This window comes from Magnolia sinica, chromosome 19, assembly GCF_029962835.1.
Source record: "Magnolia sinica isolate HGM2019 chromosome 19, MsV1, whole genome shotgun sequence".
NCBI lineage: Eukaryota > Viridiplantae > Streptophyta > Magnoliopsida > Magnoliales > Magnoliaceae > Magnolia > Magnolia sinica.
The window spans coordinates 50,829,557-50,848,780 of NC_080591.1; the positions used below are offsets into that span (position 1 = coordinate 50,829,557).

The 19,224-nt window shown below is 41.0% G+C and overlaps 1 protein-coding gene across 1 annotated transcript; it reads left to right on the forward strand.

Moving 5' to 3' along the window:
• Positions 1-439: 439 nt before the first annotated feature.
• LOC131234613 (cytochrome P450 71A1-like) lies at positions 440-9,635 on the forward strand. Its single transcript, XM_058231545.1, has 2 exons — positions 440-1,399; positions 8,988-9,635. Exons 1-2 carry the CDS (start codon positions 494-496, stop codon positions 9,633-9,635), a joined length of 1,554 nt encoding a protein of 517 aa, XP_058087528.1. The 5' UTR covers positions 440-493.
• The last annotated feature ends 9,589 nt before the right edge of the window (positions 9,636-19,224 follow it).

Here is a 19,224-nt window from a genome sequence, read left to right on the forward strand (position 1 = left end):
CATCGAACAACCTTCGATGACATCGAACGATCTTCAATGGCATCGTGAAGGGCACTAAAGCGTCCAGCAACCAAATCGAATTATTTCAGAAAATCTCGATGACATCGAGCCGACTTCGATGACATTAAACCTGTCATTGACATACCATTGAATTATAGATTCAAGACATCTATTGACACATTTTACCTTAGTAATAAGCTTTGAAAGCTACTAAACAACCACTTTCAACATTCCCAACAGTACAAATCAAGATTTCTAAGATATTCTTTTTAGTTCCAAGCTATTCAACATTCCCAAAAAAAAAACCCCGCTTACGGTTAAAAACAGAAATGCTGAGATCACTATTTGGGCAGCATTGGGAATCTGTTTGGGATTTCAAAGAGACTGTCTTAGGTGTTTCATCTCTCCCTACACGTCTCCACAAAAACCCAAGCAGTAGTCAGGCTATTTGAAGGACACCTAGTCTCTCCCAAATACCATCTCCTTCAAACCAATGGATTCCAATTCCTCCACCTTCTCATGGCTTCTTCTCCTTCTGGTGATAGTTCCCATCCTTCCGCTCTTGCCTCTCCTCTTCACCAAATACCAGAAGAGAAGGGCGAGGCCGGCCAAGCTCCCTCCAGGCCCACGCAAGCTCCCCGTAATCGGCAACTTGCACCAGCTTCGTAAGTTGCCGCACCGCGATCTATGGCTACTATCGAAGATGTATGGCCCGCTCATATATCTCCAGCTGGGCCATGTCCCAACCCTCATTGTCTCATCAGCCGCCATGGCGAGGGAGGTGATGAAATCCAATGATCTTGATCTTTGTACCAGGCCTCCCTTAGTTTCCTTCAAGAAGCTCAGCTACAGCTACTCGGACGTGGCCTTTGTTCCTTACGGCGAATATTGGAGAGAGATGAAGAAGATCTGCATCGTCGAACTCTTCAGCACCAAGCGGGTGCAGTCCTTTGCATACATTCGGGAGGAAGAGGTCGCCGAGATGATGAGATCGATTGCCCGTTCTTCTTCTTGTTGTCGTTCTATCAATCTGAGTGAGATGCTTGTTTCTCTCACCAACAACATAATTTGTAAGGCCGCTTTTGGGAAGAGTTTTGAAGGAGGAAGCAAGCACGAGCAGATGGAATTTCACAGGGCCATCAGAGAAGCTGGGGCTATGTTGGGTGGTTTCTTCATCGAGGATTTCTTGCCGTTGATGGGGTGGATGGATGTCCTGATTGGACTGCGTGGGCGGCTGGAACGATGTTTCTTGAAGCTGGATGCTTTCTATGAACGAGTTATCGATGAACATTTACGTTGTGATGGGGCGAAACTCGATCGGGAAGACTTCGTCCACGTCTTGCTTCAAGTCCAGAAGGAGAGCAGTCTCACCAAAGATCAGATGAAGGGAATCCTCATGGTTTGACACTCACTTCATTCTTTTCTACTTTATTTTTTAAACATATGCAGGGGCACCAATCCACTTCATACTATATACAAAGCAAGAAATATTTGGACAATTTTACCCTTGCATTTAGTCGAAGGCATAGGTATTTTCATCTTTCACATTTCATTGCTTATCCTATCTTCATCTTTCAAATTTTATTACATAACCCGTTTTCACTTCTCTTCTCTATTTTAAGACCTTAACTGGTATAAAATTCGATTCTAAAAAGATATGCAACAAATGCTTCATGGGTCCCACAGTAACAATCATTTGGTAACTCAGGGCTCATGTTAAGTGATGTGGAGCAGGCCGTGGATAATTTCATGGCCAAGATGGACCAGAAAAGGCCCAATTGGAGACGAAGGTTATCCAGACTGTCAGAACTTTAACTGGATGAATCTCGCAAGCCGGAATGAGTAATTGGATGTGACATATATGATTTTGGGGTAGGACGAGCTACTTTAGCCACCCAACCCACTTTGCCAGGTTTTCCACACCGAATTTGCAAAATTCTATCAGACCGACAGTCGAAATTCTTTATTTTCGTTTTTACCATTTTTAATTAAGTTTTAGTTTAATTGTAACTCTTCAGCTCTAGGAGTTGTGTCCAACACACTAGACTATAACATTAGAAAAGGTAGGCTGACTATTATAACATTAGAAAAAGTAGGCCCAACACCACCTACGGGAAGCGGATTAGCTACTAACCGCTTGGGTAGCTATCCGGCTACTCAAGTGACTGTCAGCAAGTTCTGTGGGCCACCGTGATGCATGCCTCGTATCTGTATTGTTCATCCATGTGGAGAGATCATTTTAAGGCATGATACAAAGAATGAGGCAGATCCAAAGCTCACGTGGACCCACCACATAAAACAGTGGGGATTGAACGCATACCATTAAAAACTTCTTGGGGACTACAGAAGTTTTTGATCAAGCTGATATTTGTGTTTTCCATCCTTCCACTACTGTGTGAACCTATGAACAGGTTGCATCTCAAATAAACATCATGGTAGGCCGTAGGAAGGTTTTATCCCTACTGTTTTCTATGGTGGGTCAACGTGAGCTTTGGATGTGCGGGCCTCATTCTTTGGATCATGTCCTAAAATCATCTCTCCGAATGGATGGACGGTATGGATATAACACATGCATCATGGTGGGGCGCACAGAACTTGGTGACGTCACTTCAATGGCACTAACCCGCGTCCCTAGCTGTGTGGTTATGGGAAACCTTGAAAACATGGGTCGTCGCAGCAATGCATCACTGAACGAGGGACCAATGCTATGTATAGAAACGATATTTTAAATTAGATGCAATGACCATGTGAGCCCCACCATGATGTGATGTGTGTCAGACAACCAGCCGGTCTATAAGGGAAATGGATTGGCTACTCCCCTTGACACCGGCCAATGGCTGGTGGTCGGTGCTCCATGGCCCCACCATGATGTATGTGTTTCATCCATGCCGTCCATATATTTTTACAGATCATTTTACGGAATGAAATGAAAAATGAGATATATCTAAATCTTAAGTGCACCACATTACACGAAACAGTGTTGAATGAGCGTTGACCATTAAAAAACATTTTGGGGCCATAAAAGTTTTGGATCAAGCTGATTTTTGTTTTTTCCCTTCATCTGGGCCTGTATGACCTAATCAACAGATTGGATGTCAAATAAACAGTACAGTAGGCCTTAGGAGGATTTTAACGGTGGATATCCAATCACTATTGTTTTCATGTGGTGTGGTCGACCTGAGATTTATATACCACTCATTTTTGGGATCAAGCATAAAATGATCTGTAAAAATGGATGAAACACATACAACATAACGGGGCCCACAGAGCACCAACCACCAGCCACGGGGTTGGTGTCAGGGGGAGTAGCCAATCCGTTTCCGTCTATAAGATAAAACGCTCCTTGTTATAGCTCGAGTTTTTTTTTTTTTTTTTTTTTTAACACGCACACACACCACCACACATTCACGCCGTAGTGGGATTTCACCACCCATGGGTACTCGAACTCTCAACCAGGTGTTGAAACTCCCGAGAGTCTACCACCGGCGTAAGAGCAAGGACCCCTATTTTAGCTAGAGTTCAAATCCCGGCGAGTGGGCCACGTCACAGACTCACAGGTAACAGTTGAGAATGGATGCGTACTCATAAAAACCTTTTTTATTGTTTGTAGAGCCCATCTTGAGGGGTCCCACCAAATTGCAAGCCATTCTAGAAGAAATCGGAATGTGTACTGAGTTACTCAGTATGCTTTTATGGTACTGAGTAAACTCTGTTGGGCCCACGATGGATATATGTGGTTTCTCCACTCCGTCCATCCACTTTTCCAGCACATTTTTGCAGTTGAAACCAAAATTGAAGCATATCCAAAGCTCAAGAGGACCATAGGAAACAGTGGGAATAATGATTTCCACTGTTGAAACTTCCCCAATGATGTTTATTAGTCATCCAACCTGTTCATAAGATCACACAAACATGGATGAAGGGAAAACAAATATCAGCTTCATACAAAACTTCTGTTGCCCCCTTAGAATTTTTCAACCGTAGACATTCGATTCACACTTTTCTGTGGTGTGGTCCGCTTGAGCTTTGGATATGCTTTATTTTTGTGCTCAATACCTAAAATTATCTGGTAAAATAGATGGACGAAGTGGATAAAATAATATATCAGTGGGCCCACAGTTTACTCAGTACGCAGTCCGTTTCCATTCCAGAACTCACATGCATGATCCCCACCACATGATTTCAGATGTTTTAGACATAATTTGGCAACTATCCAAAAGGTGTGGTCCTCCTGAGTTCTAGATACGGCTGATTTTACAGACACACATCATGGTGGGACCCACAAAGCTCAACCTTACCATAAGCTATTTCCTTTCCTCTTTTTTTTTTTTTTCATTGTCTGAATTATTTATTAACCTTTTCCTTTTAACTTTTTAATGCTTTAATTTCTATCGATTTTAAATGAGAAATTAATAAATTAAGTGTATTTTAGCATTTAGCGATTAGATCTAATCCAATGATTTTATTATAAATGCTAACGTGAGTTCAAATAGAGAAATAATACGACAGTAGTTTTCAGAGTTGATGCAATATCTTTTCCAACCTTGTAGAATAAGCTTCTCCTACAACTCTACTTTTGAGGGGCCACTGTGGTTTGTGTATTGAATCCAACCCATCCAGAAAGGTCGCCCCACCATCAAAGTAGAACGCACCGAAAATCAGGCCGATCCAAAACCACCATCTGAATTTGTAAGTATTAGGGCAGATGTACATTGATTTCTACAACGTAGCCTGCCAAACATGTGTTAAACCTGATTCTGAATTTTAAGGCATCCCATTATTATGATAGTGGGACAATGATGTAGAGTGAGTGATCAGGACAGTCAAAACCTTAAAACTGCGTATGTTGCAAACCAAAATGAGTTATCCAACTTGCCATATATGATTTTCGGGTAAGACGAGCTACTTTAGCTACCCAACCCTACTAAGATGGGTTGCACATGCCGAATCTACGAGATTCCATTATATTTCGTTGTATTTTTGTTTTTACTATTTATAGTAAGTTTTAGTTTGATTATAACTCTTCATCCGTTAGGCTTTAGGAGTTGTGTCCAACATGAAAAGTTCTTAGAATAATTAGGAAAATAGCATGGTTGAGCCAAATAGGACACTTACTATTTTTGGCCAAAGACCATAATGTCTACTAGGAATCATGATCGTTTGTAAATAGTAAGTTACTATTTATAGTAAGTTACGATTTCTAGGAGTTTTAGTTGTAGTTTAATTCCGAAACTTCTTCCTAAGTTTCATGTCATTATTTAAGAAGGTTGTAAGCTCATTTTAATCATCGATCAATTTATTACAAATTTCTAGAAATTATTCTATTTTCTTATTTTCCTCATGGATTCAAGGTATCTATATGAGGAGTCCAGAGAAGTTCCATGGATTCAGAATAGTTATCCCTTGAGGAAGACGGTGCTCGACCTCAACACATCCTCCCCGGCATCACTTTGGTATCAGAGAAAGATGGGAGTTGGCGCATGTGTGTCGACAGTCGGGCTATCAACAAAATTACCATAAAGTACAGATTTCTCATACCACGACTGGATGATATGTTGAACATTCTTAAGGGCGTAAAATTATTATCTAAATTGGATTTAAAGAACGGCTACCATCAGATTCAAATACGGTCGGGTGATGAGTGGAAGACGACTTTTAAGACCAAGAAAGGGTTGTTTAAATGGATGGTCATGTCCTTTAGTTTTTCAAACGCGCCTAATACGTTCATATGTGGTTAATGAACCAAGTTCCGAAGCCATTCATTGGGCGGTTCGTTGTAGTTTACTTCGATGATATTCTGATATACAGTCAAGACAAAGAAAGCTATATGGAACACCTCAAGAAAGTCTTTTAAGTGCTCACCGAAAATAAGTTGTATCTCAATATTTTTTAAAAAAAAAAAAATGCATATTTTTGATTGATAGCCTGTTATATTTGGGCTTTGTTATGACGTCCACGGGAATCCGAGTGGACGATGAAAAACTGAGAACTATTAAGGAAGGCCAGTTCCAACAAACATCCATGAGGTACGAAATTTTAATGGATTGGCGACATTCTATCATCGGTTCGTGAAGAATTTTAACACAATTATGTCACCAATTATAGACTGCATGAAAAATGGGCAACTTACGTGGACTAACGAAGCCGACAGAAGCTTTGCTAAAATTAAACACGGGTTGTCCACAACTCCAGTTCTTGTACTTCCCAACTTCGACAAACTATTTAAAGTCGAATGTGATGCTTCATTTGTTGGAATTATGAGAGTCATGTCTCCAGAAGGTAAGCTGATAGCCTTCTACAGTGAAAAGCTTAGTGATGCACGTAAAAAGTGGTCAACCTATGAGTTTGAATTGTACGCAATGGTCCAAGCACTGCGACATTGGTGACATTACCTAATTCAAAGGGAGTTCATTCTTTATACAGACCATCAAACTCTCAAATTCATTAATTTCCGAACTAACGTGAATCGTGTGCATGTTAGGTGGATTTCATTCTTGCAGAAATTCATGTTTGTGTTGAAACATAAGTCTGGGCAACAGAACAAGGTATCTGATGGACTTAGCTGCCATGCAACTTTGTTAGTCACCATGAGCAGTGAGGTTGTCAGGTTCGAGCGCCCCAAAGACATGTATGCCGCCGATGACGACTTCAAAGACATGTGATTAGATACCAAGAAGGTCACCCCATTGGCCTATATATACAAGACGGGTTCCTTTTCAAAGAGAATCAACTGTGCATCCCCAAAAGTTCACTGAGAGAGCAAATCATCTAAGAGATACATGGAGGTGGCCTTAGTGGACACCTCGAACGAGACAAGACACTTGCTCTTGTTGAAGAATGGTACTATTAGCCGCAGTTAGTACGTGACGTGGGTAGCGCGGTGCAGTATTATCATGTTTGCCAGTCTCCAAGGGGAAGTCTCAAAATACGGGTCTCTACACCCCATTACATGTACCTGACGGCCCTTGGGAGGGCCTATCTATAAACTTCGTGTTGGGTCTCCCACAAACACAGCGTAGCATGAATTCAGCATTCATGGTGGTAGATCATTTCTCGAAGATGGCACATTTAATCCTATATAAGAAGACCTTTAATGCAACACACATGGCGAATCTATTCTTCAAAGAGGTTGTACGACTATACGAGGTTCCCAAGACTATTACTTCTGATCGCAATACAAAGTTCATTAGCCACTTCTGGCGGACTTTGTGGAATCGGTTCGGTACACGACTTCAGTTCAACAGTGCCTACCACCTATAAACTAATAGGCAAACTGAATTTGTGAATCGCACGTTAGAGAACCTCCTTTGATGTATTTCAAGTGAAAAATCGAAGCAGTAGGATTTGACCTTTCTCAAGCGGAGTTTGCATTCAACAACATGGTGAACCACTCGATAGAGAAGTCCCCGTTCCAGATTATTTATGGTCAGTGTCTCGCCACACACTTGACCTGATCTCTTTGCCTAAGCTCCCAGGCATGAGCGTTGTAGCAAATCATATGGCGAACAAAATCATGGGCATTTATATGAAGGTGCAAGCCAAGTTACATGCCTCGAACAACAAGTATAAGGAGCAAGCTGACAATTATCGGCAACAAAAGTTATTCGAGGTAGGCGACCAAGTTCTGGTCCATCTACTAAAGGAAATATTTCTGACCAGGACGTACAAAAAATTGAAGAACAAGAATATTGAACCGGTACCAATCCTCCGAAAGATTAATGACAACACTTACATTGTTGATCTTCCGAATGACATGGAGATTTCGCACACTTTCAATGTTGTGGACCTGATCAAGTATCACGAACCAAAGCGGGATGATTTCTTTTGAAGTAGAGGGGACTGATGTAGAGCGGGTCACGTACAATTTCATGGCCAAGATGGACCAGAAAAGGCCCGATCGGAGGTGGAAGTGATCCGGACCGTTAGAACCTTAAAACAGGCGTATTTCACAAACCAAAATGAGTAATCCGACGTGCCATATATGACTTTGGGGTAGGACGAGCTACTTTCGCCACCCAACCTCGCTACGCCAGGTTACGCACCTAGATTTTGCGAGATTCCATCAGATCGACGGTCGAATTTCCATTTTATTTCCGTTTTTACTATTTATAATAAGTTTTAGTTTGATTATAACTCTTCATTGGTTGGGCTTTTGGAGTTGCGTCCAACATTAGAAGTGCTTAGAATAATTAGAAGAATAGCATGGTTCAGCCAAATAGGACACTATTTTTGGCCGAAAACCATGATGTCTAGTAGGAATCATGACTGTCTACAAATAATAAGTTTACTATTTCTAGTAAGTCACAATTTCTAGGAGTTCTAAAACTTCTTCCAACGTTTCATCTCATTATTTAAGAATGTTGTAAGCTCGTTTTAAGAATTTCTAGAAATTATTCTATTTTCTTATTTTCCTTGTGGATTTGAGGTATCTTTATGAGTCCAAAGAAATTCCGTGGATTGGGAATAGTTATCCCCTGAGGAAGACGGTACTCTTACATCAACACGTCCTCCCCAGCGTCAGACCCAATTCATTCACATGTTGGATGGCATACATGCAAGACTCTGGTCACCACACAAATAGTTGAATAACATTTTCAGGGAGGTGAATAAGCTCCCCGCAATTTAATAACTTTTTCATGCAAGTGAATAGGAGTTGTAGAAGAAGCTTATTCTACAGATGTTTGCAGGAGATCCAACCTCTTTCTTCAGTTCCATTTTGTAATTTGCAACCATTACACTTGGGTCTTGAACCGTCTAATATTAAGTATAACAAAAAAGCTTTGTATTGAATCGAACGACCCAAATGCAAACCCATCCGAGTCAACTCAGACTAGTTCTGGTGAGTCACCCAGATTCCTCACCCGTGACTCTGATGAGTCATGACTCGACTCAATACTGGATGGGTCAGTCCAAGTTGCTGCCGAGTTTTGAACCATGACAACTACAACTAAGTAGGAAACTGAAATACTCTGCATTTTATGATGCAGAATATCTTAATCGGTGGAACAGACACAAGCTCGACTTCTGTGGTTTGGGCAATGGCGGAGCTTCTTCGGAACCCAAAAACGATGGCAAAAGCCCAAGACGAAGTCAGGACGATAGTTGGACGGAAAGGAAAGGTGGATGAGAAGGATCTTCACCAGCTTCAATACCTCAAGTCAATTATAAAGGAGACTCTACGATTGCACCCGCCAGCTCCATTGCTGATCCCGCGGGAAAGCATGAGACAATGTTCGATTGGAGGATACGAAGTTGCCCCAAAGACCAGGTTCTACATCAACGCATTTGCAATTGGGAGAGACCCAATGTCATGGGAAAACCCAGAAGAGTTCTTCCCAGAGAGGTTCATGGGCAGTTCAATCGATTACAAAGGGCAGGATTTCAAGCTCGTACCATTCGGAGCAGGCCGGAGAAGTTGTCCAGGGATGTTGTTTGGGACGGTGACGATCGAGCTCACACTTGCAAATCTTCTGTACTCATTCAATTGGGAATTGCCTGCGGGTTTGGTTAAAGAGAACATGGACATGAATGAAGCGTTCGGTATAATCGTGCACAAAGAATCCGCTCTCCAAGTCGTGCCCGTTGCAGGTCCGGCTCCATGGCTCAGTGGCGGAGAAACTCTGTTTCAAGACTAAGATCATGGGATCAAGTGCCCATGTGGTGTAGGTGTATGTGTGAGTGTGTTAAAAAATAAATAATAGTAATAATAAAAGGTAATGCTAGTCGCCTGTGACAATATGAGTAACTACCACAAGGACTTTTTTTTTGTGTGTGGATTACAACACTACTGATAAAGCAAATTTCGGAGGTATATTTTTACCATAAAATTTCTCATGAATTCACATTTTATCAAATAATGCCTGGACAGGGAACTTCAAGGAGATGCTTTGAAAGGGAGGAAATAACTAAATGTCTTAGTAAAGTTTGAGAAGTGTGGAGCCCATGTGGCATGTGTATAACATCTAACCTGTCCAACATATGCACCGGGCGATGGCATTCATATGAACCAAAAACTCAGCCAACTGAATAATGATATGGGCCGCACTTGAATCTGGATGTTTTTGAGTGGTGTGTATTATTTTTGATGGTTTGGTCCACCTTACGGTTTGGATTTGCCAGATTTTTGGTTTGTCTAGTAATCATCATGGGATGCGTCTTTTGGACGGGTTGGCTATCAGACACATACTACATGGGCATCACAATTCCCGATTCTCTTCATTTAAAGAAAACAAAGACATTTGCTTAATTTCTCTCCACCAAAAACACCGTCATGAAATTTTAGTTTCTCAAGGCACTATTAGGTAAAATCTGAATACCTGAGGAATTTTGCAGTTAAAATCCCAATTTCTGATCGCCTGGAGCCAAGGAACTTGGTTATGTTTCCAATCAATTATATGTTTGAGTTGGGCCTTGGTTGTAATTTCTTTCTTCTGTAAATTACAAAGGAGAATGTATTCCAGGCTGACCCGCGCAATTCCGAATGCTAATTCAGATTGCCAAGTGTCTGTTTGGTTGCCACTGAAAAATGATTTCATCTCATTTTATTGAATTCTAATTATGTACAAGAAATGACCCAGTGAAAAATCGATTGATCTAGACTGTCCGTTAGGTGCAACACACATTTCAAGAGCTACCGCGAAACATCGGACTGACTTACAATCACAACCATTTGATCACTAGCCTTAAACATGGTCGGCCAAGATTGTTTATACAAAAATAGGCCCAATCAAGAACCATTCATTAGTTGGGGACCATCATGGATTACTTATCATTATGAAGAATTACTTTTTTTTTCAGGCAACCCAAACCATTCCGTCTATGGTTTGGAAAAAGGATATCTACAAAAAGGAAACCAACTCAAGGATGGATTGGATCATTCCATTAGTGTGATTTTTGCACCCATGAAATTTCCAATGGTTCACATTCGACCCCAAAAATTCTAGCAAGATACTGGCGTGATCATTGTAACGTGGCCCACCCAATGAGATGAACAGCCTTGATCATCTCGCCATGTCTACCGTTGTACAGTTCAGTGGACCATGCAACTCTTTCACTTGTAGCAAAGTGGATTGTGTTTACATGCGCTAGAAACCTGATGAAAAAAATGTGTAATTTCAGCTTTAGCTTAAGCTCGTCAACCCTGGAGTCTTACACCCTGATCCATAGCTCATGTAGTAGACTGAGTGAAAAATACCTCGTTTCAACACTGAGGTCTTGGTATCGATCCCTAGCGGGGGTGGCTAACAGTGAAGTGTCAACTGACAGTGGGGTGTACTAACAAAAATTTAAAAAAAAAAAAAACCTGGGGTCTTACTGGATGACATGGGTTTTCCTGTCCAACCGTCGAACTGTCTGAACCAGGCAGTTTGGATCAGAACCATCAGTCCCTATTCTTTCCCAATTATTTAACTATAACATCATGGTCATGCCATGGGTTGACCCGGCTAACCGGCAGCGGCAGCCAGATCAGATCGCCCATAAAAATGGGAGGACATCCCTTTCGGGTTTTTCAAAACACGGGTAAAAGTGCCACCTCAGCCTGGCCCATTCCGTTCCCATCACATCCCATCTTATTTATAGCACCCAAAAATCAGGCCTGCGCCCATCTTTTTTGGGCTAAGCCAGACAGATCCTTGCAGCCCAACCAACAAGACTTGGATTGATCCAAAATCCTCACACTCAGTCTGAGTTCAATGCTGCTTCATTGCTTTAGAGATAAAATGCAGGAAATGTTTATAGAAATAATTAAAAAAGAAAAAGAAAAGAAATCAGAAACATCAAAATAGGTAGAAAACAACTTGGTGAGAAATTGAGCAGAGTCACTGAGGAACTTGCTAAAGAGAGTGTCTTGGTTCTCACTAAGCAAGACTTGCTGAGTCGGTCACTCATTGCTGGACAGCGTTTTTATTAAATAAAAATGTGAAGATAGATGTTGAGATTTGAACTCAGAACCTCCAACATGCAATACAGTAGCATCTACCAGCAAGCCAACTTCCTGGTTTAAATCTATCTTTTTATTTAATTATTAAAAACATACTCCAATCTACAGCTGACACTCATGGGAAGAAAACATGGACGAGAGATATTCTAGCCATCGGATGTTGGTCTCAGGACCAACGTTGTCAAATCGCATATGCATGTGACCTCATATTTTTTTATTTAAAAATAAAATAAAATAAAATAATAGGGAAAGTTCAAAAAAAAAATGTAAAAAATATATAAGAAATTAAGGGAACTTTCTTATGTAAGAAGTAACAACAAAATCAACAAGCTATCTTCTTTGAAACTTGAGAGTGCTTGAATCTTTATCTTCCAACTTCCAAGAGAGAGTCTTGCTCCGGTGGTAGACTCTCAGGAGTTTCAACACCCGATCAAGGGTTCGAGTATCCATAGGTGGTGAAATTCCACTGAAGTGTGAGTGTGTGAGGTATGCGTGCGTGCGTTAAAATTTAAAAAAAAAAAAAAATTAAAAAAAAAAAGAAAAAAAAAAGAAAAGAGAGGGAATATATATATATATATATATATATATATATATATATATATATATATATATATATATATATATATATATAGAGAGAGAGAGAGAGAGAGAGAGAGAGAGAGAGAGAGAGAGACCACTTGAAATTAAGAAATGTAAGAGAAGAAGAGAGAATGAGAGTTTTGAGCTGAGAATATTGCAAATGGAGGAGGTTTGGAGGCCTTTTTATAGGCAAATGTACCATGGCCAATATGCGATCACATACGCTGAATGCGATCTCACATGACAATACTGCTCAGGATATCTATTCAACAAGCAGATTCAGATCTCTTACAACCTACTAAAGCCCTTTGTTCGTGGGGCAGAAGCAATTTGGTTTAGCTTTACATCAGCCTCCAGCTATCATTTCCAATACATCCATAGGGCATACAAGCAGCAGAAAATTAGTAGGTTAGATTTAGAGACTCTAAAGCATAGTTCTAAAAAACTCACTGAGTCAACTCAAAACTCGGACAAGTAAACTTGACTGAGCTAAATTACGAAACTCAATTCTGATAGATAGAATGAGTCAACTTGATGCGAGTCATGGTGAGTCAGGCTGTGTCACTCACCTTGTGAAACAGCCTTTTAATTAAAATTAAAGAGGAAAGAAGAATCGAACCCATGACTTCTAAGAGTAAGCAGACATTCAGCCAGCAAGCTATGAAGTAGGTGGTTGTTTGTTTATTCATTTTATAATTATAACATTATGCAGACAAACTATTCAAAATACATATAATATTCTTTATATTTTTTAATTTACAATTCTTAAAGACCGAGTCGAATCCAGTTGAGTCTTCAAGTTGACCTAAGATGGAAGAACATCAAGTCGAGTCAAGTTTTGGGGTTTTTAAACTATGCTCAAACGAATAAGAAATGAGGTGTTCCATCTCAAAGGAGTAGAGGAAATGTCTTGGAGGAATCACAGGGGTATTGCACATCAACCGAACATGAACATACCGTTTGCAGACTTCTTTCAGGAATTCTTCTACTACAACTTATTCTTTTGCCTCAACTCAGTAGAGTTGTAGGCCGCGAAACAAATCGTGCAGCTTCCCTGACAGTTTTATGAAATATATCGGGAGGCTTGACAAGGCCACCTTGATCATGGTTATGCGTCCCCAGAGAGATAAATACCTGCCTTGCCATTTCGCAAGCATACCTTCCACCATTTCTATCACTGCGTCCCGTAAGTGTTTAGCCGGTTTCCCCACAAATAGGGGGAGGCCAAGATACATGGATGGGAATTCCTGTCTTGCAGCCGAAAATAGAGGCAAGTCTCGCATGCTCCTTGGTCACATGAACAGCAAGCATCGCACTTTTAGAAGCATTAACTTTTAGCCCCAACATGATTTCAAAGCACATAATAATCAATCTTAGGTTCTCCACCATATTTTCATTTGCCTCACAGAAAAGTAACATATCATCCACAAACTGAACATGAGATACCGGGGGGCTGAACTTATTAACCGATAAACCAGAGAATAACCCAATCTGTTGACTGCGATCCAACATCCTGCTCAAAGCCTCAACTACCACTACAAAGAGGAGCGGGGAGAGAGGATCCCCGTCTCAAGTCAACCCTCTCAAGCTTTGGAAGAAGCCTTTGGGCGATCCATTAACAAGAATAGAGAACCTGGGTGATTTTGTGCACTCCATCCATTTCTCCATTTATCTCCATAACCAATCATTCCTAACATGCAATCTAGAAAATTCCAATCAACGCGTGATTATATACCTTTTCTAGATCCAACTTGCAAATCACACCCTCCAACCTCTGCTTGTATCTAGCATCAATGCACTCATGGACAATGAGTGCATTGTCAATAATCTGTCTTCCTACTATGAAAGCCCCTTGGTTTTGCAAAATAATCCCTTGCAACACCCCTTTGAATCTTATGGCTATCACCTTGGCAAGAATTTTATAAATACTTCCGATAAGGCTGATGGGGTGATAGTCTTTAACGTTTCGGTACCCAAAATATTTGGGATTAGAGCTATAAAGGAAGCCCATAGCTCAATGGATAACCTCCCCCTTGAATAGAACTCTCCCATAAAGTCCATTACATCCCTCCTAACTAGAGGTGGGCATTGAGCCGAGTCAAGGTGGGCCAAGCTCGGCTCGGCTTGTCAATGTTGTACTCGAGTTTGAGCTCGAGCTCGGCTTCGAGCTCAACATTGAAGCTTGGCTTGTTTGCCAAAGCTATCGAGTCGAGTTCGAGTCGAGCTAGTGGTTCAACTTGAGTCGAGTTTACCTCAAGTCGAGCTCGAGTTTTTTCATATGTTACCTTCCTGCTACCATCAAATTGGGTCCCTACAGCTCCTCTCCTCCTAATCTCGTAGTCCGCCAGAGTACTGGACCGAGACATCTTCTTCCTCATTCTCCCGAGCATCTCCATCAACGAACCAAGGCCTTCTTCTCCAACAAATTTCTGCATCTCACTCTACTCCGAAACCACTGCAACTTTTAGCTTAGTTGATCCAATCTTTAGACCTATCAAAATTGGATATTATGACAACTTTTTCTTTCTAATTCCGCTTCTTGCAAATCTTAGCTCTTTGCTATTATCCGTTCGACTGCCAATTCCCACCACTGACCCTATGCACGCTCCGATCTCTCTAATAATATCATCCATCCAGAATTTGAGTAGTATGTACCAGATTTGGCACTAGTGTTCTACCAAACCAAAGATCGACCATTCCTCCCACTTATAAATCACTGTGATTAGCTCTTCCGATTTCGATTTGCATGTTGAATAAACCATTTCAGCATGTTACTATCCCAAAGAGACCAGCAGTGTTATACCAGAGCATTTTAATAAGAACATCTTCTGCCTCGATTCGTTTGCAGTTGTGGAATAACCACCGTAGCAGGTCAACATCTTGAGTTCCTGGGATTACATTTACTGCCAAACAAAACTCGAAGGTTTTCATTGATTTATTCAAGATATTCTTGTGAATTCTCAGTTCTGGCCCTTCATCTGTCCGAACCTTCCAAATCAACCTATTATTAATCGAGCCGAGTCGAGCTCGAGTTCGAGTTTCGAGTTGAGTCGAGTCAAGTTAAAATGCCCCATGGTCGAACTCGGCTCGAACTCAACTCGAGCTGCAAAAAATTAGGTTGACTCAGCCCGAGTCGGCCATTCAAGCTGAGTCAATCCGAGCCGAGTCGAGTGAGTTATTCGAGCTAACTCGACTTGTGAACAACCCTACTCTTGACAATATCCCAAAAAAATTGAAAGAAAGCGAAGAGGAGCCGTCTGGACCCAGTGCTTTATCACCCCCCAAAACATCCACCACTTTCTTAACTTCCGCTTTGAGAATGGTTTGTCAAGTGAAACCGCCATCTCCCAAAATAGATTTGAAATGCAAATTATCAAGCGAGGGTCTATCCCAGCCTTCATCCGCTAGCAAGCTTTCATAAAAACCGAAGACCGCATTGCAAATTTCTTCCTTTTCATCGAACCTTTTGTCCCCCACCACCACAGATGACACCCTGTTACATCTAGCTCAGGCGCTCACCATGTTGTGGAAGAACTTAGTGTTTTTGTCCCCTTCCTTTAACCAAGTTGCCCTAGACTGCTGCCTCCATTTAATTTCCTCCTTGAGGCGATTAGCATAATCCAAAGCAATATGACTGTGGAGACTTCTCTCATCTTCCAACAAGCCAACCTCCTCTGCTCTCAAGTCCAACTCTTGTATTTCTCCAACATCACCTCGGTTTCCATATTTCTTAATCCTAGCACCTCCTTCCAACAAACCAACTTACCTTTTAGTTGCTTTAATATTTTACTCAGCCTGAAACCTGCAAATCCTTCCACCCTGAAAGTATCCCACCATTGTTTAATCAAATCTGAGAAGCCTTCCACTTTGAGCCAAGATAGTTCAAATCTAAATGGCTTCGGCTCCCAATTTTCTTTAATAACATCCAGCAAGATCAGGCAATGATCCGATACCGGATGAGGGAAAGTTCGCTGGGACACCAAGGGAAATTTGTCCACCCAAGAAGCAAACACCAGAAATATATCGACTCAAGTACAGATGGGATGATACTGTCCATTGGACCAAGTGTATCTGCCCCCTCCCAAAGGAAGATCCACCAGTTCCTAACTTTCCACCCAACTGGAAAACTCAAACATACTTTTGGAAACCCTCCCCCAAAGGAATTCTCATGCTAGCCATACCCTAACTTGATTAAGTTCTTCCCAGAACAGCTCCCTGCCTGCGGCAACATTTGGGTCATAAATTGACGTGAACAGCCATTGAAAACCATCAGCCGCCCCTTCCAGAAACATCGGCAAAGAGAACTTCCCAACACAATGCTCACATCTCTTCTAAAGAGATGCATCCCAAGCTACCATGATCCCCCAACCCACTACTTCCCTTTGAATCCTAAACAAAATCCAGCAAAATTTTAAAAAAAATAAAAAATAAAAAATAAATAAATAAATAAATTTCAAAAGAAGCAACTTTAGTTTCTTGGAAAGAAAGAATCTGCACCTTGGCCATTTTGCAAACATCCTGGACTTGGACCCTTTTATCCCTAGAGCCCAAGCCCTTCACATTCCAAGACAGAATCCTCATTTGGATAAGGATCTTGCCCTGCATCCCAATCTATCTTTCCGACTAAGATAGATATCATCAACAGACAAAGTGGAAGGCTTCTCGGATTTGATTAAACAAGTATCTTTCCAAAAACTCATAACCCACTTTGCAAGCAAGAGATGCATTTGGCTCCCTTGATAGTCTACCACCTTATCGCTTTCCAAACATCCAACCCAACTCGCCTCAACGGAAATATCATGAACCAACTTCAATCAGCTTCATTGTACTTCATCAACAACGCATTCCTCCATAAAGGCTTTGGTTTTTCCTCAAGCCTCCAGACATCAATAACGCATTCCTCCATAAAGGCTTTGGTTCTTCCTCAAGCCTCCAGTTTTTTCTCTTTGACAGGTCATCCTTTCAATGATGGAATCCTCTTAACTTTTTACACCGACCCATCCACTCCACCGGAACATTGACCAACTTGCTAGTCCCCATGCCCACCATAGCACTTGTTTCCCAATTTCACGCTAGTCCCCACGCCCACCATAGCACTTGTTTCCCAAGTTCACCAAAAGGCCAGAAAACGTCAGCTACATGAGAAGAATCATGTTTGTGTATATCATCTACAAGTTGAAAGTAAGTCACTGACTAACAGCCAATTCCATTGGCAAGTAGTGGTCACACTGCAGTCTGCACCATAAAGGCAAATCTCCACATCATCAAAGCAGATCTATTTCTATTGGAAACATCATAACCAATCTCCTGATATAGACCCAAGGTAATGAAAAACATCACAGTTTGAGGAATGTGTTGGTCTGGGACTCTATGGCTATTCCTACTATAGTCGCATCAAAAACACTTTGTTAGTTGTGCTAATTTTTTTAGCCTTCTTCCAAAGCTCCAATACAGTAAAGCATCTGGCCCTTCTCTAGACTCGTCAATGAATAGTCAGGGACTTCTACATGGTTGCAAAACTTTCGCTTTCGAACTACTTCCACTAAACATACGAGTTACAATTTAAAAAAGGAAAACAGAAGGACCTAGGACTGCCCTGACTTGCAGATTGTACACACGGGATGCGGCACAAATTATCAAAACTGCTCGTAAGGGGGACCCATGATGGATTGACCACACCCAAAAAACCAACTAGTGGAATTATCTGGAAGGGTTGCCCTTGGCTTTAGAGTTCAACGAGACGGTTGAAATCAACGTTTTCGAAACGGGACCAGGCAATCGGACCTGAACCAGATCCCTATCAATTCGATTTGAACTGTTTAAGCTTAAAAACCTTCCAGACAACGTTGACCCAAGTATGAGCAGGCAGTTGAGATGGTGGTATTAAAAAAACTATATATATATTAGTACTTAACACATGGTTATAATGCCATGGTTCAAATAAATAAGAACTCTGTTTGGAAGAATTCATGGTTCGAGATCCGGTTTTATAGAACACTAGAGACAGTTCTCCTTCATTAAACAGATCCATAATTCAGACAGAATTCTTCCAATTTTTCACAAGTACTGGAAGGTGCAACATATATATAGCAGGGCTAACCTGAATGTTTGTGATCAGCAAGGCCAGTTTCAGATAAATGCAATTTTCTACATTGGTCCACTTAGAAGAAAGATATATGTGCACACACTTTAATCAGGTACTCAGTTTATCCCAATTTCCCCATTTAATCACCCACTCAAACAAATGTTATGTAAATGAGAAAAAAAAAAAGAAGAATACTCTGGCAGATATGCAAGCACTAACAAGGGCATGGCATACAAGTAACTCAAATTAAACTGTTGAATTTGTGAACCCCTATTTAGATGGATCACAAACCAAAAATTGCATTGATTTTATTATCTAACTAGCCAATTGTTGGACATTTAGTGAACAGTTAATATGAAAAATATCGAATCGTCAAAATTCAGCAAAATAAATAAATTCCCACGAACCGATGATTAATTGTCCAACCAACCTGATTTAGGGATATGAAGACCTATATGCAGTAGATACCACAATCTGATGGTTTAATTTAGAATTCATATATGCCATGCCATGCCATGTGTAAAATTTCCAAGTAGGCGCGCTCGAGTGGAATCGGTACCATGATAAGCTTACGGTGGTACTGTGAAGAAGTGGGACCTGTGTGATGTATGAAGACCAT